The sequence below is a fragment of the Ranitomeya variabilis genome, chromosome 5, assembly GCF_051348905.1.
Source record: "Ranitomeya variabilis isolate aRanVar5 chromosome 5, aRanVar5.hap1, whole genome shotgun sequence".
Lineage (NCBI taxonomy): Eukaryota > Metazoa > Chordata > Amphibia > Anura > Dendrobatidae > Ranitomeya > Ranitomeya variabilis.
In genome coordinates this window covers 410,947,404-410,973,973 of record NC_135236.1, presented here as the reverse complement: position 1 = coordinate 410,973,973, position 26,570 = coordinate 410,947,404, and the positions used below count along the sequence as shown (strand labels likewise).

At 44.4% G+C, this 26,570-nt stretch overlaps 1 protein-coding gene across 2 annotated transcripts in view; it reads left to right on the top strand.

Annotated features, from left to right (window-relative positions):
* USP44 (ubiquitin specific peptidase 44) overlaps positions 1–26,570 on the top strand; it is a 53,205-nt gene that overhangs the window by 12,567 nt on the left and 14,068 nt on the right. For both annotated transcript variants that reach the window (XM_077265157.1, XM_077265158.1), the window contains exons 3-4: positions 16,669–16,867; positions 18,849–18,957. In XM_077265157.1, coding sequence (XP_077121272.1) covers positions 16,669–16,867; positions 18,849–18,957 — 308 coding nt within the window. The remainder of the gene's footprint in view (positions 1–16,668; positions 16,868–18,848; positions 18,958–26,570) is intronic.

The window sequence follows — 26,570 nt, the reverse complement described above, 5'->3', positions numbered from 1 at the left end:
CATTTACTTTCAGAGGGCGAAAGTAGGTGACGTGATAACACTAAAACACAGGTTATTACAGTGCAAGGCCTTTCTCTTGTACATGACCAGATTTTATCCTCTTTTCAAGGACTAAAAGCAGCGATAACGTCATACCTGTGAAGATATAATTCAGATATCATATTAGAAAACTGCACAATTTTCCACCTTGTTAGTCATGCTTCACTCCCCTACAGCAGTTTGAAACAAATCTTGGACCACCGTAAAACCTCATGTTTAGCTCATTAGGGCGCGAGTGCTTGCAACAAAATTATGGCCATGTGATTGTTATTGATAACATAGCCTTATGGGCCATTTATATGAGATCGATGGAACTCCGACTCCCAGCACCTCTGCCAATCTGCTAACGGAAAGGGGTCCACAGTTTACCAGGCACCACTCCATACGTCTTATGGCTGTTTCCCATTAGAGGAGGCAGCACTGATATGGCGCTGATGTGGGCAAAAACCAGGGCCATGTGCAGCCTTTGCAGTTTTCAGTTTTACTAAATGGGCACATAAAATGAATACGACTGAGCTTCAATATCAGTCACAGCTGCAAACAATTGTACAGCACTGTACCTGGAAAACAAGCATCCCTTCATTGAGCAGATCGGGTGCTGGCAGAACACCACCATGAGTCCGATATTAATGTCTTGGGCTACACCATCAATATCAAATACCTTTTAAAGAGAATCTGTCAGCAGGTTTTTGCCATCTAATCTGAGGACCGCATGATGGGGGTGTTAAGACACCGAATTTAGTGATGTGTCACTTATTAGGCTGTGTGCTGTTTACTTAGACTGAAGGTTTTATCACCTTGTGATCATCATTGCTCAGGCTATAGAACTACATGAGCCTTGGTCTGACTCTGCCCCCTCCTGTGATAAACAGCTCGCGGTGTATAGCTTGTACATGGAGAGCTTGGCGTGGGCAGATTTCTCAGCTCTGCTGCATTGCTAAATCTAAAACCTCTGTGTCAGATCTAGAGTTGAGCGAATTTTTCAAAAGTTGGTTGTGATTATTACCGGCGCCGAATATTGTTTTTGCAATATTTGCCGTACACAGCCAAACGTCATTGGAGTCAATGGGAGTAAAAATTAACGAATATGCCCAGAACCAATCATCAAACATAAATTAGCCATGCATAGGGTACCAATATGGCAAATTCATCTTCAGCGACCGATTCCGAGCATATTCACTCAACTCTAGTCAGAGCGGCTGCTCCCAGTACAGATTCCCTTTAAAAAGCACATTCCATAATACGCCAGGGACACCTTGCCTTGAATGCACTTCTCTTTTGTATGGCAGTGACATAGGACTGCTGTTCTCTGGTTTCTGCACTATACACACACTATAAGGCCTTGTTTAGACGTCCATGAATTATATATGTGTTCTGTCTGTGAGGCTGTTCACATGTCCGTGTCTTAAAAGAAAAAAAAAAAGAAAAAATTGTTGTTATTCTTGACCCAAGTTATGGATCAAAATTACTCAATTCAAATCCGTGGGTCAGTGAAAATCACAAATGGCCAACAGATGGCATCCTTGTGCATTCTGTGAAACACTGATGGAAATCTGATTGATCACACTGAGACCGGGACCATTTCTTGCGTACTCGAAAAATCCCTGCCATCTGAATGAGGGCTCTAAGATGCCTTTCTTCCTGTTTCTCACAGCGCTGCCATACAGGAATGTGTGGCCTCCTTTGTGGACAGGTTATCTTTTGTCTTTGCCCCTTGGTTGTTCTGAGGTCATTTTCTCTTTATAAGGCATCAGGACAGTCTTTGGATGGCATTACCCCATGTCTGGGCACTGTATAAGGCTGGTTCCCGTGGATTTAGTTTGTGGAGGATTTGTCTGTAATTTAGTGTCTTCACTGGGATATTTGATAAATGAGACTCTTTGGGGCACCACTGTCTGAAGGATTTGTAGAACGGGCCTTGTATATATGGGCAGCTCTGTCCACTCTCCCCCAGCAGCCATGGATTTTAATTGTTTAACCTTTTCATTGGAAGGGGCTCAGTTCAGCCTCTTCTTTCATGTCAGAATGGTCATTGAGGAAAAAAAAATCCTTTTCACATGCATTGAAGCATAACGATCCAATCCCACCAAGGGCCGGCTTACTCAATGCAAGTTTTCTGAGCAGCGTGCTAGAGATCTCCGGACCCCCCTTTACTAGGTGCCTTGTTATTGAAGTCCTGCTGGAGGGATGTGCAAGCGCCTCTTTGATTTTTAATCTTCAGAACTTTCTACGTGATATTTTATGGTGGTCTTCTATATATAATGTATTGGACAGAGCAATCTGATAGACTTGGCTCTCTTTTCTTTTCCAAAAATAGTACTAGTTTGTTTCCGGCCCAAAGTTATAGCCACGGTTTATCGGTCTGTGTTGGCAATGGTTTTTCACTTTTGGTGTCACTTCATATATAATTCCGGTGTACATAGATACTAATATGGGATTTGTACTTCGCTTTCTTGATATTTTTTTCACTCATTAATTTTGTTTTTCTATGTCAGGGAATACAGGAGCCAAGATCCTTGGTTATACAATTCGTGAAAAATGCTACAGAACTAGTCATACCGGTGTAAAGAACATGAGCCTAGGAAGGAACAAGATTCTGATCACAAGTGTACTTCCCAAATAATCCCTTCACAGTAAAAATAATCATCCTACACAGGCATCTATTCATTTTTATTTTTATTTTTTTTGCGGCAGTAGATTTTGTGTCGAATTGGCACAATTTATTATTTATTGGGACAAACTAAAAGATTAGAAAGAAGGAATATAAACCAGCTCACCCGTGATGCATAAACCAATCTTGGGGAGCACGGACCCGCTGTGTCCAAGCGTATAAAGTCCAAAAAAGAAGAGAATGTCCAGCTTCACCGAATCCGTAAAAGAGTTTTCTTTATTCGCAAACTTTAAACCTAGAGGATACAGACTTCAGCACAAACCATATGGGTAAGAATCTCAACGTGTTTCTGGAGACTAAGCTCCCTTAATCAGGTGCTGAAGTCTGTATCCTCTATGTTTAAAGTTTGCGAATAAATAAAACTCTTTTTTACGGATTCGGTGAAGCTGGACAGTCTCTTCTTTTTTACAAACTAAAAGATGCCTATGGTTTTTTGGCCTTTTTTGCACTTTCTTAATAAACAAAATGCCTAAATAAATTTGGCTTAAATAAAAGTGCAAATTAAATAAATGAATATGACCCAGATATAAAGTCACTTTGAGGACCAATTTTACTCCAGAAAATGGCGCGTAAGCGATGATGAACCTGCTCCGTAGTTTGCAGAAAAGCTTGTCACTGGTTATCTGAGAGCTCCGAAATACGTTACACACTCAGGACACTGATGTCATTTTACTAACAGACTTGGTCGTGGCGTTTTGGGACTTTTAGCTCAGCTTTGGACTTGTTGATTAAGAAAATTCCCAGATGATTTGGGTTTTTGGCTTGCTTTTTAAGCCGTTGAGAGTGAATTGCAGGTGCCTGATAAAGAAAAGCACTGGGGGCGTAGTGTACACTGTAAGCAATGTGTAGGTTTTTATGTTTGTATCCTTGATTGGCTATCTGTTGTCTCTACATTTGCAGTGTAAGAAATTAAAATGATACATGACATGGTAGAAAAGTCGTCTCTGTGAAGCCATTGCTCCAGACTAGGCATGGAAAATCCTCTTATTTGCATTCTAGATGGTGGCACGATTCTAACGTATCTGGTATCTACTATATAATTGTCTAAGGGTCATGTCCGTCCGTCCGTCCGTCTGTCTGTCACGGATATTCATTGGTCGCGGCCTCTGTCATGGAATCCAAGTGGCTGATTGGTCTCGCCAGCTGCCTGTCATGGCTGCCACGACCAATCAGCGACGGCCACAGTCCGATTAGTCCCTCCCTACTCCCCTGCAGTCAGTGCCCGGCGCCCGCTCCATACTCCCCGCAGTCACCGCTCACACAGGGTTAATGCCAGCGGTAACAGACCGCGTTATGCCGCAGGTAACTCACTCCGTTACCGCCGCTATTAACCCTGTGTGACCAAGTTTTTACTATTGATGCTGCCTATGCAGCGTCAATAGTAAAAACATCTAATGTTAAAAATAATAAAAAAAAAATAAAAAATCATTATATACTCGCCTTTCCCGCTCCTCGCGATGCTCCGGTGACCGCTCCATGCAAGCGGCAGGTTCCGGTGGCAGAGATGGTCTGCGAGAAGGACCTGCCATGACGTCACGGTCATGTGACCACGACACGGTCATGTGACCGCGACGTCATCACAGGTCCTGCGCGAGAAGGAGGCGGCAGGACTACAAGGGGCCCTCGGAAGGTGAGTATATGTTTTTTATTTTTTAACCTGTGACATACGTGGCTGGGCAATATACTACGTGGCTGGGCAATATACTACGTGGCTGGGCAATATACTACGTGGCTGGGCAATATACTACGTGGCTGGGCAATATACTACGTGGCTGGGCAATATACTACGTGGCTGGGCAATATACTACGTGGCTGGGCAATATACTACGTGGCTGGGCAATATACTACGTGACTGGGCAATATACTACGTGGCTGGGCAATATACTACGTGGCTGGGCAATATACTACGTGGCTGGGCAATATACTACGTGGCTGGGCAATATACTACGTGGCTGGGCAATATACTACGTGGCTGGGCAATATACTATGTGGCTGGGCAATATACTATGTGGCTGGGCAATATACTACGTGGCTGGGCAATATACTACGTGGCTGGGCAATATACTACGTGGCTGGGCAATATACGTGGCTGGGCAATATACTATGTAACTGGGCAATATACTATGTAACTGGGCAATATACTATGTAACTGGGCAATATACTATGTAACTGGGCAATATACTATGTAACTGGGCAATATACTATGTAACTGGGCAATATACTATGTAACTGGGCAATATACTATGTAAGTGGGCAATATACTATGTAACTGGGCAATATACTATGTAACTGGGCAATATACTACGTGACTGGGCAATATACTACGTGGACATGCATATTCTAGAATACCCGATACGTTAGAATCGGGCCACCATCTAGTTCTAGAATATGTAGGTAGTATATAGCACAGGAAAAAAGGAGAAGATCCAGCTCAACGATATAGTGAAAAGTCCATAGTTTTATTTCACCTCGAGGTGAAATAAAACTATGGACTTTTCACTATATCGTTGAGCTGGATCTTCTCCTTTTTTCCTGTTTGTTCACGCCCTGACACAGCGGTTCCGTGCTCCGAGACCTGGGGAATGTCGGTATGGTGAGCTGGACTTTGTTCCTTTACTCAGTATATAGCACAGGCTACGTACTATATTGCACAGTGACGTAGTATATAACACAACAGACGTAGTATATAACAGAGCTACGTAGTATGTAACACAGCGTACGTAATATATAGCAGAGCAACGTAGTATATAACATAGCTACGTAGTGTATTGCACAGGTGCACAGGTATGTAGTATATTGGTCAACCACGTAGTATATTGCACAGCCACGTAGTATATTGCACAGCTACGTAGTGTATTGCACAGCTACGTAGTGTATTGTAGAGGCACGTAGTATATTGCACAGTTGACGTAGTATATAACAGAATAGACACAGCCACATGGTATATTGCACAGCTACTTAGTATATAACAGAGCACGTAGTATATTGGACAGTCACGTTGTATATTGCACAGTCACGTATATTGCCAAGCTACATAGTATATAGCACAGAGATGTAGTATATAAGAGCCCACGCAGTATGTAACACAGCCCACGTAGTATATAGCAATGTGGGCACTATATATACGTGGTTAAAAAAGACTTAAAATAAAAAATAAACATACTCACCTTCCGAAGGCCCCTTGAAGTCCTGGCGCCTGTGTGCGGTGCACGCGGCAGCTTCTGGTCCCAGTGTTGGTATGAGTGCAGGACCTGTGATGACGTTGCGGTCACATGACCGTGACGTCATGGCAGGTCCTTCTCGCATAGCATCCTTGGCACCGGAACCTGCCGCTTGCACTGCCGAGGACAGCCGCGACGTCAGAAGGTGAGAATAACCTTTTTTATTATTATTATTATTATTATTATTATTTGTAACATTAGATCTTTTAGAGCATTCTTACATTGCAGCATTATTCTGGAAGATATTTCACGCGATAACTGCATGGCTTATGAACAGCTGTTTACTTGCATATGTTTGTGAAAAGCAAGTGCTAAGTGATGGAGTTTATCCTTTTATTTTCTTAAAGCAGCACTTCAGCATTTTTCTTCATTACAGTGCTGGAGTGGTGCGACTGATGTAAGTTTACTGTACTCCCCAGCCTCTGTCCTTCGGCTCTTCCCAGTGCCACTCTGGTCCCGCTCTGTCATCTTGTGACTGTGTCATAATTTTCCAGGTTCATAGATTCTGAATGAATTCGAGTTCTCTCTATTCCAGGAATCATGGATTACTCACACACTACATTTGTCTTGCATTTGGGCCTGGGGTAATCTGGCAGATTGCAGCCTTCTACATAAGAAGTGTAATTTTAATAATTGAGGATTGTGGTGTAATATGATTGACCTCAAACTTTTCCAAAATATATTGTTCATCAGTACAGAAAAAACTATTGTTACAAGCCTTACATCACAATCACTAGTTAGGATGTGCATGTAATTATATGTGTAGAACAGCCAATAATGCTGTGTCTAAGCTCTGTACTATGAGTCTTGTGTAATATTTTCCCTCTCCTTCATTGCAGTAAGACCCCAATTTATCATTGCTTTTGTGCCCATTCTGTGTTTACCGCTCTTGTTTTTGTTTGAACTCAATTTTTTAATCTAAATGTGCCATTTTTTTTGTCTATGTGCTTGTCTGTGGTGGCTTTTTTATTCTTTTGTTATCTGCTTTGTCAGTGGATTACAGCAATTCCATATATAATGTGCAGCACGGTGGCTCAGTTGTTTGCACTGTTGCTTTGCAGTGCTGGGATCCTGGGTTCAAATCTCACAAAGGACAACTTTGGTTAAGGCATTTGTATGTTTGCGCCGTGTTTCTGGCGGTTTCCTCCAGGTACTACCGTTTCTTCCCAAACACCACAGACCTACTGATAGGAAAATTAGATTGTGCACCTCAATGGGGAGTGTGTTGATGGTATCTGTAAAGTGCTGTGGCATTAATAGCGCTATGTAAATAAGTGAGTAATACACGTAAATATTAGCCTGATTAATCAGTTGCAAAATTTAACGCAATATCACTCCAGTCACCACTTACGGTATGTATTTTTGAATACAACTAAATTTTGGCGATTTTTTTTTTTTCGACTTTTGGCCTCAATTGTCACAAAAAGAGTTCAAATATCAAAAAATTGACCAGCACTTCAAAACCGAAAAAGACTAGTGTAAAAAGGTGCAAGCTAAGAGAGCCATTCTATGTAACTAACAAATTAAAGCTGAACTCTGAAATGCTATTGGATCGTCCCCCCCATAGGGCAGTGGGGTACTCTGTATCGGGTCCTTCAGTTCTCAAGGGGGATGTCACGGTGTCTGACCCGGTCCGTGGCCCTAGGGACGTCCGTGTAAAAGGGGGAATGGTCTTTAAAGGGATAATGTTCGTGATGCCACCTGTGGTATTCGGTCAGGGTGACCGACGCTGCTTTAAGGGGTCTGCTGGGGTGATGTTATGGCAGCTAGATGGTATACCTTCCCACAGGTGAAGTATGTCCCCAGGACTTCCCAGTGTGTGGATGGTGAGAGGCGCAGTGAAGAACGAGGACACAAGGTTGCAGTCTCTTTACCTTTTTACTGAAGGCTTCAGCATCCACAGTCCAGGTCACCAGATCATAGGGCAGGCAGAGTCCAGCCGGTCCGAAGGCAATTCCAGAGTCCCCTTATCCAGGTGGAAATCAGTAGCCTTCCTCTAGCGCCTGGGTGTTGTAGTACCTTCCTGCTGAGCGTCTCGGTTAGGTCCTCACAACTGATGTTGGTGTTCTAGATGTTATGTCTCTCTCTCTGTCTCCCAGATGGATAGGAACAAACCCGTATGACTGATGGCCTGAGGCTTTTTACAGGGACTCTAGCACGCCCCGGCCCCCACAAGTTGCCACCGTGCCTCCTGGGTATAGGGCGGATCAGTAACTTGGAATTAGCTGTCCTGCCGGTCTCTGGAGCAAAGCATGGAGACTGTTGCTCCCTCGGTGTTTCGGCTACCGGATCCTGCGCCTCAGAAAGGAGGCAGCCTTTTGCAGGGCAGAACTCCATCTGGTTTCCTCTCCTTTTGCTATGACTTCGTTTCTCACCCTCTACAATACAATTCGCTGTTCGTGTCTTTCTTAGGATGCTGCCACACGTCGGGCAGGCGCAGCTCCGTGGCCTTCTCTCTAGGTCTCTGACAGGATCCCACCCCTGTCAGGGACCACCCTGTCAGCAGCTATTAGGTGTTCCTCCTTCCCCTCTGTCTGCCTGAGAGGTACTGCCTCGGTGAAGACCAGTCAGCTTCTGCCTAACTTCCTATCCAGACCACCAGTTTTACCTAATTGTGAAGAGTGCCCTAATAGATAGGAGCATAGCTCCCCCTGGTGGACTGGAGTGTGAATTGTGTTGCATGGTTTGTGATACCTGGTAAAGAAATCTCCTTTATTGCCTTCAGACGTAACATCACTCCCCCGGTGGAAGAATGACATTACTGCAATGACCAGGACCCTGGGGCGCTGCACTATAGTATGTAAACATTGAATATATGAAATTGGAACTGCATTACTGCTGGAGAAAATAAGTTAAATGAAGGTACTTGGCGCGTAAACTGGTGAATACATGAGAGCCCAACAGCCAGCGACAAGGCGTACCCTTTTGTTGGGACCCTAAAACTAACATGCCTCTACCAGGCTGAAAGCCTAGTTATATGGGCGGGTTGGATCAAGCTCGTTTAAAAAAAAAAAAAAAAAAGTTTTCTTCCTGTCTTGATTTTTTTTTTTTTTTGGTCCCAAATTCATGAATCGTTTGCTCCATTTTGACGACTTTGGTGCCAAAACCGGCAACTAATACTACAAGACAAAAAAGGAAGGTGACATAACAAATTGTTCATTTTCTGTCTGTGCCTTTAGATTGAAGCTGGAGGGAGAAACCTTGGACTTCATACACACAGTATATTGTAGCTTTGTGCAACTTCCAAGTATACAAGCAGCGATACAGGACCTATAAAAATTCTGCAGATTTCCCACAGATTTCATATTTTGGATTAAATCTGCAGTGAAAATCTGCAACATGATTTTGTATGCTGTATATTGAAAATCTGGACAGCAGGTCAATTTTCGCTGCAGATTGTGGTAAAATCTCATCCACAATATTTTTACTCTAAGGATGCTTTCACATTGTGTTCTTCCTCACATTCAGTGTTCCCGTTGGGGCTTGTGTCCAAACCCTCGCAAAATTTGGACATATGCGCCAATGGGGGCGATAGACTGTAATGGTACCAGCGGAATAATTGTGCGCTGTGACGTGCATCATTTTCGGGTGTGTACCTACTGGCGGTGGACAGTCAGACGTAGTAGACTGCTACTGGGTGTCCGACTCCAGTAGGCATATACGCCTGAAAATGTTGCATGTCAGAGCGCCCCTTCTCTCGGTCGGCACCATTTTAGTCAATAGCCCTGTCAGCGCATACATCCGACTTTCATTTTGTGGGGGTTTCGGACACAAGCCCCGACAGGGCCACTGAACGTGGGCAAGAACGCAGTGTGAAAGGGGCCTAATACACAGCTGATTTCCCACACACAATTCTGTGAGAACATACCTTAACCCCTTCATGACCTTGGGATTTTCAGTTTTTCCGTGTTCATTTTTCGCTCTCCTCCTTCCCAGAGCCATAACTTTTTTTCCGTCAATATGGCCATGTGAGGGCTTATTTTTGCAGAACAAGTTTTACTTTTGAGCAACATCATTGTTTTTACCATGTCGTGTACTAGAAAACGGAAAAAAAATTCCAAGTGCGATGAAATTGCAAAAAAAAAAGTGCAATCCCACACTTGTTTTTTGATTGGCTTTTTTGCTAGGTTCACTAAATGCTAAAACTGACCTGCAATTTTGATTCTCTAGGTCATTACGAGTTCATAGACACCAAACATGTCTAGGTTCTTTTTTTATCTAAGTGGTGGAAAAAAAAATTCCAAACTTTGCTAAAAAAATAAATAAAAAATGTTTCGATACCCATAGCGTCTCCATTTTCCGTGATCTGGAGTCAGGTGAGGGCTTATTTTTTGTGCCGAGCTGATGTTTTTAATACCATTTTGGTGCAGATAATGTTCTTTTGATCGCCCGTTATTGCATTTTAATGCAATGTTGCGGCGACCAAAAAAAGTAATTCGGGCACTTCGAATTTTTTTTCTCGCTACACCGTTTAGTGATCAGGTTAATCCCTTTTTTTTTATTGATAGATTCTGAACTCGGCAATACCAAATATGTGTAGGTTTGATATTTTTTTTTTAATTTTTTTATTTTGAATGGGGCGAAAGGGGGGTGATTTAAACTTTTTTTTATATATATATTTTTTTAAACTCTTGCTATGCTTCAATACACTTGGGAGGCCAGAAGCTGGCACAACTGGATCGGCTCAGCTACATAGCAGCGATCATTAGATCGCTCCTATGTAGCTGAATTACAGGCTTGCTATGAGCGGCAACCTCATGCGTTCAATATGAAAAAGATTTTCCAGGAGAATTTCCTTGACACAAGCCACGCCAAATGGGCGTGTCTCATGGGATTTCTGTATATAGACCCTTGTAGATGAAATCCTCAGACTTTGTTCCTGTATCCTGTGTCAAGATGGATCTTCGCATGGAGAGTTTCTATCGGAATCTGGATTTGGATGTCAACTTGTTTTTTTGCATTTGCTTGTGAGCAAGAACGGAAAAGAGAAAGACAGAGAAGACTGCGTCGGTGCTTTTGGCAGCACCCAATTGTTTAACTCCGACAGAGCCGTGGAGCCTACTACTTCTTATACAGTGAGCTCTGTGAAAACCTGGAGAAATATTTTGAGTACACGAGGATGTCTCAAGACAGCTTCATGAATTTGCTGCTTCGTGTACAAGGAGCCATCAGCAGGCAGGACACCCAGATCCGTAGAGCGATTCCTGCTGAGGAACGTCTGCTGGTGACACTAAGGTTCGTAATATTTAAAGGAAACCTGTCAACCCCCCCCCCCCCCCCAGGCGTTTTAAACTAAAAGAGCCACCTTGTGCAGCAGTAATGCTGCATTCCGACAAGGTGGCTCTTTTAGTTATTGGTGCTGTAACTGCAGAAATAATCCGTTTTGTAATTTGTCTCAAATACCTTTCTTCAGTCCTGGAGGCAGGCCTTTCCCCCCCTGCTGCAGACGCCACACAGCCGTCACTCAAGTCTGAAAATAAAACCCCTCTAGTGAAACACCTGTTCAAAGTGCCCTCTACATTACAATACTTTTTTTAGTTTTATAAGGTGATCACCGGTTCACAACTAGTCTTTATAAAATCCACTCCCTGTTTAATGCACTTACACTACACCTCTTCTCTCTGAGGTCAGTGATCTGGTAGGTGACCTTGGATTAGCTCCATCGTCTCTTCAGTCTGCATTTCTATAGTCCAATAGATTAATGCAGACTGAAGAGATGATGGAGCTAATCCACCTCATGACTTTACTCACCTGCCCATGTGTCAGAACTAGTGCACTCAGGATGCAGAAAACCCAGCATCCTGAGTGCACTAGTGTTGACACCTGGGCAGGTGAGCATTGCTGACCCTTTGTGCTGTATTAATATATTTTTTTGGAGGATTTTCAGTCCTCTTTGTGTTTTTGCCACCTCATAGCTCCATGACAGACACAAGAAACAAAGCTGCAGTGTAAAGCACATAAAGAGGGGCAGCAGATTGTGTGTCATGGAGCTATGCGGTGGCAAAAACAGTGTGTGTCGACGCCGACGAAAGAGACAATGAACAAGCAGTGATAGGGGAAAAACAAAACAAATGTATTGAACGCAAACAAAAACAAAAAATATTTTTTTACGAGACAATGAGGGTGAAATGTTATGGACCTGGGGGGTGTGGTGGAGCTGGGAGGATTGGCTAGGTGTGGATGATGAAGGATTCCAGGGGAAGGGCCTACTACATTTTTGGGGTCTGGGAGGTCAAGGATGGAAGTAGACACATTAGGAGTGGAAGCATGTGACGGGAGAGACACATTGGAAGGGAGATACAAACTGGACAACACAGACACATTGGGAGGTGAGGGTGGCGGTAGTACGACAGTGCTTGTTGCCCGTTTCTACTTATTCTGTTTGCCATGAGTAGGCTGGTGGCTTCTTTGTCTCCTTGGGAGGGTGGGAGTGGTGGGATCCAGAACCGGCGTGGTGGTGGATCGGGATGGATGTGCAGTTTGCTGAACCGCCATGGTGGTGGCGGTGGACGGCCATGCAGGAGCAGGACTCTGCATGGTGGTGGAGTGACTTTCAGCAGCACCCGGCATGGTGGTGGCAGTGTAGTGGTGTGTGGCAGGACTGGGCATGGTGGTGGCCGTACAGTAGTATGCAGCAGCAGAACTCTGTATTGAGGTAAAGTGTGTAATTGGTGGCACAGGTGGAAATACCACTTGTGGCTGCTGTAAGTACCGAGTCGGCTACTTTCACACTAGCGTTTTTCGGCGGACGTCGCAATGCGTCGTTTAGGAGAAAAAACGCATCCTGCAAAGTTGTCTGCAGGATGTGTTTTTTCCCTATAGACGAACATTACCGACGCATTGCGACGCAGTGCCACACGTGGAAACCGTCGTGCGACGGTTGCGTCGTGTTTTGGCGCACCGCCGCCACAAAAAAAGTTACATGTAACTTTTTTTTGCGTCGGGACCTCCATTTTCGACCACGCATGTGCGGCCGAAACTCCGCCCCCTCCTCCCAGACCTTACAATGAAGCAGCGGAAGCGTCTTAAGACAGCTTCTTCTGCCAACGTCGGGCATTTTCTTCACAGTATGCGTCGGGACGACGCAGCGCGACGGCCCCATACCGACGCTAGTGTGAAAGCAGCCTTAGGCTATGTGCACACTTTGCGGTTTTTGCTGCGGGTCCTCAGCGTTTTTGGACGCTGCGGATCCGAAGCAGTTTTCCATGTGGTGTACAGTACAATGTTAACCTATGGAAAACAAAAAACGCTGTGCACATGCTGCGGAAAAAAACGCCCGGAAACGCAGCAGTTATCATTCCGCAGCATGTCAATTCTTTGTGCAGAATCCGCAGCGGTTTGGCACCTGCTCCATGTTAAAAACCCGCAGATGTCTAAAACCGCAGTGGAAACCGCACAAAAAAACGCGATAAATCCGCAGTACTTTTTGCACTGCGGATTTCATCAAATCCGCTGCGGAAAAATCCACAGCAGAATCCGCAAAGTGTGCACATAGCCTAAGGGTACATGTTTACCCATTAAAACGCATGCGTATGCTAACGCAATCGGACTCATGTCCTTGCGTACCAATGCGTTCTCATAGACTGTAATGAATTTTTTTTACGCACTGCGTCCGCATTCATATAGGGGCGGAAACTTGTCGCCTCAAAAATTGCAACATGGTGCGTTAGCCATGCCCCGCTGCACACCGCAAAAAGACGCATGCGTAAACGAATGCATGCAAACGCATGTATGTGTCCACAATGTTAAAGATATGAAATCAAGACGCATGCGGATGTATGCGTCAGAAACGCTGCGGACAACCGCATATGTGAAACCGGCCTAAGAGTTTCATCCTGAAATTGTGCCGTACAAGCTAGAAAAAAAATAATGTTTAAGTTCCTAATTTCTGCTCCATCCTAATTCTTTCTCTTTCTGTGGAAGATGTCCAGGAAACCTATTAACCAGCCTCCTTAGGCCTCTCTCGCCTATTACTGCCAGCATGTAGACGGTATGTATTAGGAAGTTGTACCCTGACGGTATTCCAGGCTATGGAGAACAGTCTCCTAGGTTGCTGTCATTTTGGGTATGCCCTTTTGGTTTCTATGTTTTGCATGCACAGATGTTAGTCACAGCGGAGGAAAGCATGGAGAAGCTGTGCTTTCTAATGCACAGTTTGAAATGAAGAGGTGGAATATTTTACTATCCTATGAACAGGGAATAAGTATTCTTAGGTCGTACCTGTTAGTGTGCTGGAATATTCAGTGTTACCCTCTGCCATGTGCCATTCTGTGTCCTATCATCGGAGGTGTCCTTTTCCTGTCTTCTCTTACTCTACTTGGAGAGCAGCAGCTGGCCAGCTAAGGGTTTGGCGTGGGAATGTTGTGGTCTGCTGGTCTGAAGCTCAGTGGGAATGTTGTGGTCTGCTGGTCTTAAGCTCAGATGTTCCTCTGGAAATGTTGCTGGATGAATACTCAGTGTTTAGATGCAATGCAGAAAGTATTCTGGTCACAGTCTTCTCTGGATAGACCATGATGTATGAGGAGCTTTCTTAAATCATGTTCTATTGAATGTGCCTCCTGTCAATTACATAATTTGAATGTCTAAACCAGGGCATCAACAAAAGTTGGCAGGATAACTTGTGTATGGGGGTGCGTTCAGGTAGGCATTTGGTGAGTCATATGGTGCAGATTTAGGCTTTATTCAGACGTCCAAAGTCGCATGCGTTTTCTGTCTGTGATTTTCACAGAGCATGTACTCATTAAAATCTATGGAACTGTTTGCAAAATAATCTTTAACATTTTTGATTAAAGTTAAGGATCAAAATTGCCTATACAAGTCTATAGGTCCACGAAAGTTTGTGTGCCGTCTGTGATTAACAGTGTAATGGACCGTAGAAACTTTTTAGTAATTTTCTATGCCTGAAAATCACTGATGAAACAATAATGGCAAAAGCTAAAGCACTGGCTATACATAGATGAGACTCTGGTCCAAAATACTTGGACCGTTTTTTGTGTGTAAAATCATGATGTTTGAATGAGGCCTTATATGTAAGCGCAATAGTATATATAATTCATTGACAGTTATACTATGCAATTCACACAGTGAGGATCGCTGCCACTGATTCCCTATTGGTTCCATAGTGACTTCACTCAAATTAAATGGCTGTAATTAGTGAATATACCACACCGTCATGAACATCGCTTCTTGGGTCACATCAGTGTGAAATTGGGTGCCCTGTTCCTTCTAAATTAATTACAGCAGCAGACAGAACAGAAGGTTGGTAAATCTCTGTTCCTGTCCATCCCTGTTGTGGGAGCATTGAGGACCATCATACCATGTGGGGGACCATCATACTATGTTGAAGAGGCTATGGGGACCATCACACTATGTAGAGGTGGCTGTCATACCACGTGGGGTGGCTGTGGGGGGCCGTCATACAGCGTGTGGAGCTTTTAATCTAACTTCAATGGCTGAATAACAGGAGAAGTATAAGGGTACGTGTCCACGTTCAGGATGGCCGGCAGTTTGGACGGAGCGGCAAACCTGCTCCGCCCCTTCTGTAGACTCGATGATGCCGGATGTGTTCATTGCACACATCCGGCATCATCGCACCCCACACATAGGGCCCTGTGTTTTACCTTGCGGCGGCGCTGCAAGGTAAATGGACATTCTGCGATCTAAAAAGCACCACATGTCCGGAATCGCAGGGCCGCCGGATGCGTGTTACCATGCATAGTGGAGACGGGATTTCATAAAATCCCCTCCACTATGCTGTAACATCTGGACGCTGCGTGTTTGATGCTGCGGCTCTACGCAGCGTCAAACACGCAGCGTTTCCTGAACGTGGAAACATACCCTAAATCTTATAGAAAGCAGTAAATTATATGATTGATTGGCTGCTACTGGTGGGAATACATTACACTGAGCCCTATAGTAACATGTAGTAGCAGTGCAGCTACTAATATACTGCTACTGCCCAATATTAAGTGATAAAATTAATATAAAATAATCTGATAATGTGCATATTGAGCTGAATTAATTCCATCTTATTGGTTCGGCCCCAGACAATAGTCTGTCTTTCATGTAACCCCTTGGGATAACAAATTGCTGACTCCTGCTCTAAAACGTTGGTTTCCTGAGATTTTACCTTCTGTGGTGTAATAACTATACGAGAGACCTTGGATTACATTGCGTGAAGTTTATAAAGGGGGGGTGCCTCCTTTAAAAATGTGACACATCTTGTACTATTCTAAATCCTGAAAATGAAATCTATGCAGCAAAATTTGCCCATTTCTGGCTTGAGGTTGTTAGTAACGCTCCCGCCTGATTAACCACAGCTGTTTTGCAATGGTTTGAGCTCAGCTTCCAGCAATAACCCGGGGTAAACTGAGTAATAATCCAAACTATTATACTTATGTTGAGATTTTTCTTTTCCCAAGGTCTGTTTTATGGACACCTTGTCCAATGCTATTATATTATAGATCTAATAAACCGCTCCTGAGATGGCTTGACAGCCCCTTGTCATCTTCCCCCTACTATAATGATGATATCTTGGGAATTCAAGGAGAATTTGCCGCTGATCACAATTAACCCACTGGCATTAGGCTGTGTTCTAGATTTGGGAAAGTTTGAAATATTTGTTCTTCTCTTCAGTTGCATCCACTCACATAATCCACTGCCTTTTGTACCTTGTCACATGCCACACTCCACATCTCTATGCTTCACTGAACAAAGGTCTGTGTATTTATTTAACAGGTCACTTGTCTTGCCTGTGATAATAAGTCTAATACCATCGAGCCCTTCTGGGACTTGTCACTGGAGTTTCCTGAGAGGTATCACTGCAATGGCAAGGAGACGGCCTCCCAGCGACCTTGCCTTCTGACCGAGATGCTGGCTAAGTTCACAGAGACGGAGGCACTAGAAGGAAAAATCTACGCCTGTGACGAGTGCAACAGTGAGTAGATGCAGTATGTATTCACAAGGATATTCTGATCTAACCCCAGAAAAAATGATACATGCTCTGTTTTATTCATTTTTTTTTCTGCATTACATATGTGTTTTATAAATCTGTAAATGCCCCTAAAATCGAAATTGGACAATAATCTCTACCTGTGTTGTCATCTTTCATCTTGTTGACGTTTGTTCAATTTAAAGTAAAGATTGTAGGGGTGCAAAAGACTCCACAAACTATACTTGGGTTTCTGCATCCAGTGATACAGGGGTCTGACCCTTGGTAAACCGTGAGGGGCACAGTACATGGAGAAGAGCTGCGGCACCTCCGTTCTGTGGTATACTTGACTGACAGGGTCAGCTCCTTGCTAATCAAAACATCACAGAAGACCTGTCGCCTAGTCAGAAGTGGTTAATTTATCCCCTTATTTTATTCTTGCTGTTACACGTAGTATTCTGTGTTTTTAGCAGTTTGGGATTTTTTTTAAACCTCTTAGTGGCAAGCAATATATTCTTGATATAAATGAATGTCACCCCCCCACCCCACCCCAACAGGGTGAAAATTCAGTAGCTGTACTCTATAGCTGGTAATTAAACAGAATTTAAAAATCTAGTAGAAATGGATGCCTAATGGAAAAAAGTAATAAATGCAATCCTGAATGGTAAATCACTGTCCCAAAAACTAGAGTAAAATTAAAATATGGCATCCAAATCGGTACTCAAATCCAAAATAAGCACTGGTGGTTTGGGTCTTCACAATTGCATGAGTTGTAGATCAATTGTTGATGATAAAATGCAGAGAAAGGCAGCAGGTAGGATAATCACTATAGCCTGTGTGGCATGTAACCTACCCTGCTGTTGCACCGTTCCGGTGTAATGCCGTGAAGCCTTGAGTGCTGGTCTGTTGCCGCAGTCCGAGAAGGCATATTTTAGCTCTGTTGCAGTGTGAATAGGGGTAGGCATGTGTAGAGCCCGGGGCGCTCCGGCTGGTAGCGTCCCTGGTTACCCGGCAGGAAGAACATGACCGACAATGCTTGGAGACCGCGTGTGATGTCACAAATATACGGAGTGTCCAGAGGACCAAAAAGCAAACCGACGCGTTTCAGGGAATACACGTTTCCCCTTCCTCAGGGTGTTCCCTGAGGAAGGGGAACCTTGTATGTGACGACATACGCTGTCACCATGCCTTTAGATTTTTATTGTATACAGCTTGTTGCCTAGGTTACTGGCTGAACATGTGCAGTGTTTACAAGCGCTTTCCGATAGAGCAGTGTTTCTCTACTCCAGTCCTCAAGAAGACCCACCAACAGATCAAGTTTTCAGGATTTCCTTAGTATTGCACAGGTGATAATTTCATCTCCTGCTCAAGCAATAGTTCCATCATCTGTGTAATAGTAAGGAAATCCTGAAAACATGACATGTTGGCAGGTCTTGAGGACTGGAGCTGAGAAACACTGCGATAGAGCTTGTAAGCACTGCTCTGAACCTGGCAAACAGGAAGCCAGGAGGCAGAGGAGCAGTGCGCTACTGAAAAGAAAGTTTGAGACAAACCTCTTAATGCCATTTTTATAGCTTCTGACCACTAAATGTCAGTAGACGATTAGGGTTTTATAGCTGCTTTTTATTAACACAGCAAAAAAAAGGCAGCAGTATTTACCTGGTCTCAGGACTAATGCAGCAAATCCATATAAGAAAGATGGCGGCAACAGAGGTGCAAAATACTGATGAGACAACTACTCATAACCTACCAATTCATGGAGGGGGTGATCGTTTAGTATGAAAATTGCACACACAAAAGACTTGTATAGGGCGCTGGTCACACAGTTAGTGCACAGTGTCTGGCTTACAGCCTTTTAGTGACACCCACGAACGGGGGGGGTAAAAAAACATAATTTTTTGGGGGGTAGCCCAGTTCACATTTTGCAGGAATTAAGTGGTTTTTAGATGAAGAAGAAAACTTGAACAATTTTTTTTGTAATTTTCAGCAAAACGCAGGAAATTTTCATCAAAACCAGTTGTCCTTACAGAAGCCCAGAAGCAACTGATGGTGTGTGGCCTACCTCAAGTTCTGAGACTGCATCTCAAGAGGTTCAGGTGAGGAACACTATTATGTGTGATATTGATTGTCATAAGTGTTACTACCTTGGTCCTCAGCCAAGTAGTCAGTCTGTTCTTATTTTATTCTTTATCCACACACTATTGCAGAGTTGGATAGATTTATCAAGTCATATTGCCCATCACAACCAATCACAGTGCAGCTTTTATCAGAGCAGTTTAAGAAATTTAAAGCCGAGCTCTGATTGGTTGTCTTGATAAATGAGGCCCAATATATATATATTTTTTTTTTTAAATTTGTTTATTGGCATCAAAATAGTAGTGTTACAAACATTTTACATCCAAGGATGTCAAGTATAAAATGTAATACATACAAAGTGCGTATTATTAAGCTTGATATAAAATGCAGCTGTCATCCATAGCCAGAGTTATATTATGGTTATTAAAGCTATTAGATCAATAGTAACACATGAAATTATGTAAATAGAAAAAACTTTAAAAAAAACCCCAAAACACTTGAGTTAGAACTGTATCTACGCTAACAACTAACTCGCCGCCGCACTTCACAACCGACCTCCACGCAACACCCCCACTCCACAACAAATCTATAGAGTAAGATGGGAAGAGTTCCACCTACCCCAGATTTTTTCAAATTTGCCCGGGCACCCTCTGTTCTGATATAACGTGCGTTCATATGGAATGATTGAGTTAACCAGTTCAATCCAAGTTCCCTTAGGCTACTTTCACACTAGCGTTAACTGCATTACGTCTCAAAACGTCTTTTTTGCCGAAAAAACGGATGCGTCAAAAAAGTGAAAAACTGTGACAAACGTATGTCACGCATCCAGCATTTCGACGGATACGTCGCAAATCCGCTAAACGTTTCCGTCGAAATACTGGATGCGTTGCATCCGTTTTTACCATCCGTTGTATCCGTTTTTCCGACGGATCCGTTTTTAAAATGGGAGGCTCCCAAATTTGATTGGCTACTGGAAAATAGGGAAAACTATATAGTACTGTTTTTACAGCCCATCTTTGAGGGTTTTAGTTTTGTGGCAGCGATGGAAGGTGTTCTTGGGAGGATTTCTAGTTTGGTTACCGACGTTATCTTTGAGACGAATCGCCTGGATATCATAGTGCGGGAGAAGGAGGCGGCAGCGGAAAGGCGTAGGATGCTTCTGCAGCAACGGAGACGGAGACGACTGTGGATTCATCCGATTAATAAACTACGGATGACCCGGGGTGTCCAGTCCACTCTGTACCTGGAGTTGCGGCACAATCCACACAAATTCCACAACTACGTGCGGATGAGGATGGAACATTTTGATTTTTTGCTTGCAAAAATGGAGGATGTCATCCGAAGACAGGACACAAGGATGAGGCTTGCCATCACACCGGCGGAGCGGCTGATGGTGACCCTGCGGTAAGCCTCATTTTTTTTCTGTCATTGGTCATTTTTAATGTTATATTACATGCTGCAGACAATACTGCGCTGGCATACTGCGCACTATTTTCTGCAGCATGTAATTTTGGTTTTCTTTGCGGACATTCCACTGCTTTTTTACACCGGTTTCATGCTAGTTTTATTGTGTGTCCCGTCCTTAAAAAAAAATAACCGTGCCATATTAAAACTTGTTGGTCTGTGCAATTTTTTCTAACATTTTTTTTTTTTTTTTAAAGTTTCCTAGCTACGGGTGAATCTATGACTTCGCTCCATTATCAGTTCAGGCTGGGCATTTCAACTATCTCTGGAATAGTGAAGGACACATGTCGGGCTGTTTGGACCACTTTGCAACCAGAGTATATCCCCCAACCATCCATGGAAATCTGGTTGCGAAGTGCTGAAGAGTTTCAGCAAATTTGCAATTTTCCTAATTGTGTGGGTGCAGTTGACGGGAAACATATAAGGATTGCGAAACCGGCAGGAACAGGATCGGAGTATTATAATTATAAGAAGTATTTCTCCATCGTCCTTATGGCTATTGCAGATGCCAACTGCAGGTTCCTTGCCGTGGACATCGGAGCATATGGACGGTCCAACGATTCGCAAGTTCTTAAAAACTCTCCAATGGGTCGTTGCCTTTATGGAGAGACCTACGATTTCCCGCCAGCCAGACCACTGCCAGGAACAAATGACCCAGCCATGGAATATGTTTTTGTAGGTGATGAAGCCTTTCAACTGTCGCCGCACCTACTGAAACCGTACAGTAGCCGGAACTTAAACCATACCAAGCGGGTCTTTAATTACCGGCTTACTAGAGCACGAAGAGTAGTGGAGTGTTCCTTTGGCATATTGACGGCGAAGTGGCGAGTTCTGCTGACGGCTATCAAACTGAAAAACACAACTATAGATGAGGTAGTTAAAGCCTGTGTGGTGCTCCACAACTTTGTCCTTTCAAAGGAGCCCGTTTCCTTGGATGATGAAGAGTTGGAGACCACCTTGTGGGACTACCGCAGCAGCTCGGTTCGCTCTACAGGTTCAGTTACAAGGATGAGGGACCAGTTTGCCGATTATTTTGTCTCACCTGTCGGGCGGATCCCATGGCAAGACATGATTGTGTAACCTGTTTTCCATGTGTTTGTTTATGTAAAAAATGTGTTTCTTCAGAAAAAAACAAAAAAAACAAACAAAAGCGTGGTTTTCTTGCTAGTAAAACCAATGTTATACCTTTCACACGTCTGGTGTTTGTTTTTATTTTACCTTTTTTATTTAGTTGCCATATTACCTTAATAAATCCACACACACACACACACAGAGTAGAATTTTAATCAGAATTTTATTTTAACTCTTTTTTTTTTGGAGAAAAAAAAAAAAAATTTTATTTTCAATTTTTTTTTTTTTTAAACTTTGCACATTTTTTAACATGTACATTAAAATTAATTTACAACTCTTCAAAGTGGGGGGTGGAGATACGAGGGGAGGAGGGGCTGGAAGGTTGGACCACGTCGATAGGTGGGGAAACCCTACTTGTTTGGGGTGCAGTGGAAGGGGGGGTAAAACCAAGAGGCTGACCAGAGGGGGGTGGTGTTGGGGTAGGGGGAAGACTTACTGGGGAAGAAAAGCTGGGTAAGGAAGAAAACATTGGGGAAGGAATTTGGTTTGGGGGCCGGGATGGGTGTGGGGACTGGGTTGGGTATTGGGACTGGGTTGGGTATTGGGACTGGGTTGGGTATTGGGACTGGGTTGGGTATTGGGATTGGGTTGGGTATTGGGACTAGGTTGGGTATTGGGACTGGGTTGGGTATTGGGGCTGGGTTGGGTAATGGGGCTGGTGTGGGTATTGGGGCTGGGTTGGGTAATGGGGCTGGTGTGGGGATTGGGGCTGGGTTTGGTATTGGGGCTGGTGTGAGTATTGGTGCTGGGTTTGGTAATGGGGGGGTATTGTGTGGAAATGGGGCCTGGGGTTGTGCATGGTGTGGAAATAGGGCCCTTGGTGGGGCCTGGGGTGGAAATGGGGCCTGGGGTGGAATTGTAGTGGAGGTGTGGGGAGGTGTGTGGGTAGATTGGGGGTCATTAACGGCCTGCAGTAGAGCATTATGGCAGGTATTCATTACCCGCATCTGTTGCTCAAAAGAAAGCTTCTCCATGCTCCTGAGCATGGATTGAAAAAAAATATTGTCCGGATCGGGACTTACAGCTGAATGCAGCCTATCCAAGCGACTGCTGGTTTCCTGGCTTGTTTCACTGATGCGGGATTGCACCATGTTGAAACCAGCAGTCACTTGCTCTCCCAAAATTTTGAAAGAGCCTTGGAAGGATGCATTCAGGTGTAAGAATTCAGGAGCATAGCTCCTTTCCTGACCCCTCTGTCGCTGACGCCACGAACCTAATGGTGGTCTCGAGGTGGCAGGATCAGAGGGGTGGGGTAAAGGGAACGCTAACTGTTCAGCATCAGATGCGAGCAATGAAGCCTGCAATAATGCTCCACTGCTTGGGGCGGATGAAGTGGAGGGGACAGAGGGGTCAGAGGAGGGGACAGAGGGGTCAGAGGAGGGGACAGTGGTGTGGGGCCTACCGACGTGGCCCTCAGTGGCGGACTCAGGAGGGATCGCTCCAGAGGGCGCAGAGGAAGATGCAGGCGCCCGGTGGCTGGAGAAGGTGCTGTGAAAGAAAAAACAAAAGAAATTAATACATTGATATGAAAAAGCCCTGACTGAAAGCAAACTAAGTAGACAGGTTAACATGGTTATTAGTGGACTGTAGAATACTTACACTCTGCTCAGCATTGTTCGCCTCAGGAAGGAGAGGGCCGGGCCGTGTTTGTATTTGCTCCTCTTCCTTCCTGCAGAGCCACTCGGGGCCTGCATCTCCGCGTTGAATTCCCTCTTAAAGCGATCCCTCAATGACCGCCACCGCTTCCTAACCTTTCCAACTGTGAAGACAAGAATGAAAAGAAAAAAAAAAAAATTGGTAAATGCAATACATTAGTCAGCTCAAAACATCACTGGAAAGTGAATACTTACCTAGTTTGCTCAGCTGCTGAGGATGAAGGCTCTCCCACCTTGGAAAGAGGTTGTGACACACTTCGTCCCAGAGCCGACGGGTGACACCGGTATCGGCATGCCTGCGGTCAGCCATGTTCCACAGCGGCTCCCGCTCGCGAACCTCCTCGATGAGACCATCTATGTCGATGTCGTCGTCATCGTCATCTACTGCGGGAGCACGCTGTGAAGCCTGTGCCAAAAAAAAGAAGAAAAACAAACAAATTAGTACACTGAAACACTAAAGTACCAATAGAATCCCCCTCCCCCCCAAAAAAAACAACTCACTCATGGCCGACCGCGGCGACGAGTCCGCCGACTCTGGGAGTGTCTGGGAGAACCTTCAGCAGCAGCAGCAGCAGCAGGAGCAGCAGCAGCAGCCTGAAATAAAGGAAACAAATTCTCAGTAATGTAGGCATATATTTTCTGTGTTTAGTTATGTATGAAAATCTGTTTTGTGTATGGTGCAGTGTGATGTGCGAAGCAACTGTTTCACCACTACTTACACTTGGTTCCTCCTCCACTTGCATCTCTCCACCCGTCTCGCCCCCTTCTGACAGCTCCTCATCTGATTCAGCTTCCTGTTTAAACATAATTTATGTACTGATCAACAAAAATGTAAATTAAAAAACCAAAAAAAAAACCCAAAAACCATTTTTTGTGTTAACTTACCGATGCACGCTGTTGCTGTGGAGGGGGGCTGTTAGAAGAGGACATTGTTGCGGTCGCAAGGCTGGCGGCTGTGGTCCTGGTGTCTCTGTAAGTTAAAAGACACTTGCAATCTGCTCTACACATTGAAGCAGCAGATTTGGGGTCTTCAAAACTTACTTGTAAAGATGTGTGGCTGTGGTCCTGGTGGGCTGGTACTGGTGGGGAAGACAGGCGGCAGCGGCTGTGGTCCTGGTGTCTCTGTAAGTTAAAAGACACTTGCAATCTGCTCTACACATTGAAGGAGCAGATTTGGGGTCTTCAAAACTTACTTGTAAAGATGTGTGGCTGTGGTCCTGGTGGGCTGGTCCTGGTGGGCTGGTCCTGGTGGGGAAGACAGGCGGCAGCGGCTGTGTTCCTGGTGTCTCTGTAAGTTAAGACACTTGCAATCTGCTCTACACATTGAAGCAGCAGATTTGGGGTCTTCAAAACTTACTTGTAAAGATGTGTGGCTGTGGTCCTGGTGGGCTGGTCCTGGTGGGGAAGACAGGCGGCAGCGGCTGTGGTCCTGGTGTTTCTGTAAGTTAAAAGACACTTGCAATCTGCTCTACACATTGAAGCAGCAGATTTGGGGTCTTCAAAACTTACTTTTAAAGATGTGTGGCTGTGGTTCTGGTGGGCTGCTCACTGGATGTGGTCCCTGGTGTATCTATAATAAGTATAATGTATTTATAGTTAGACCACCCCCTGAAGTAGGCAATGTTTAAAGATAAACACCCTGCTAAAATGATGTGAGAAATGTTCATTAAAGGTGAACACCAAAACCCAAAAAAAGAGGCACGTTATACCATTCATTTCCATGTCCCTAAAAAAAAAATTTTGAAATGTGAACCCACCATGCAAAAATATATTTGCCACATTTCATTTCAAAAAATCACCTCCCCCCAAAAAATTTTTTTACAGTATAACCTTTATTAAAAAATAAGCCCTCAACCAACTCTGTATTGCAAGTATAACCATTGGTACATACACCAGTTTTAAATTTACCTTTATGAAATGATACTACGGACATTTTTTTAACAAACATTTTATTATTTTCTTTTTTTTTTTCACTCTTTTTTTTTTTTTTAAATCACAATTAGGAGCTGAAATGCTCTTTATTTTAAATACAAGTACATCATTTGCAAATGGTTTTAACAGTAAAATAAAATCAACACTTTTAAATAGAAAAAAAAAAACACTCACACATTCAAACCACAAGCTGCAGACCGCTAGACTTTTTAAAAAAATACATCAGATTTAAAAAAACAAAAAAACAAAACAAAACACATTTAACCCCTTCCCGACCCATGACGCCACATAGGCGTCATGAAAACCCGTGCCAATCCGACCCATGACGCCTATGTGGCGTCATGGAATGATCGCGTCCCTGCAGATCGGGTGAAAGGGTTAACTCCGATTTCACCCGATCTGCAGAGACAGGGGGAGTGGTACTTCAGCCCAGGGGGGGTGGCTTCACCCCCCCGTGGCTACGATCGCTCTGATTGGCTGTTGAAAGTGAAACTGCCAATCAGAGCGATTTGTAATATTTCACCTGAAAAACTGGTGAAATATTACAATCCAGCCATGGCCGATGCTGCAAGATCATCGGCCATGGCTGGAAACACTAATGTTACCCCCCCACCCCACCGATCGCCCCCCCACCGCTCTGTTATGGGGTCCGGTCCCCTCGGTGCTGTGCTCCGCTGCCCCGTGCTCCTGCCCGCTCCCCCCGTGCTGCTGTGCCCCCCCCCCTGTGCTCCGACGCCCCCCCCCCCCGTGCCCCGATCTCCCCCCCCTTATACTCACCGAGGCTCCCGGTGTCCGTCCGCCTCCACGCTGGGCGCCGCCATCTTCCAAAATGGCGGGCGCATGCTCAGTGCGCCCGCCGAATCTGCCAGTCGGCAGATTCGTTAAAAAAATAATAAATAAACCCCCCCCCCCCCCCCCTTTATCACCCCATAGGTAGGGACAATAATAAAATAAAGAAAATTTATTTTTTTTTTTTTTTCTTTTTCCACTAGGGTTATGGTTAGAACTAGGGTTAGGGTTACAGGTAGGGTTAGGGTTATGGCATGTGCGGATTTGGCTGCAGATCCGCAGCGGATTGGCCGCAGATCCGCAGCGGATTGGCCGCGGATCCGCAGCGGATTGGCCGCGGATCCGCAGCGGATTGGCCGCTGTGAATTCGTAGCAGTTTTCCATCAGGTTTACAGTACCATGTACACCTATGGAAAACCAAATCCACTGTGCCCATGGTGCGGAAAATTCCGTGCAGAAACGCTGCGTTGTATTTTCCGCAGCATGTCAATTCTTTGTGTGGATTCCGCAGCGTTTTACACCTGTTCCTCAATAGGAATCCGCAGGTGAAATCCGCACAAAAAAACACTGGAAATCTGCTGTAAATCTGCAGGTAAAACGCAGTGCCTTTTACCTGCAGATTTTTAAAAAATCGTGCGGAAAAATCTTACACGAATCCGCAA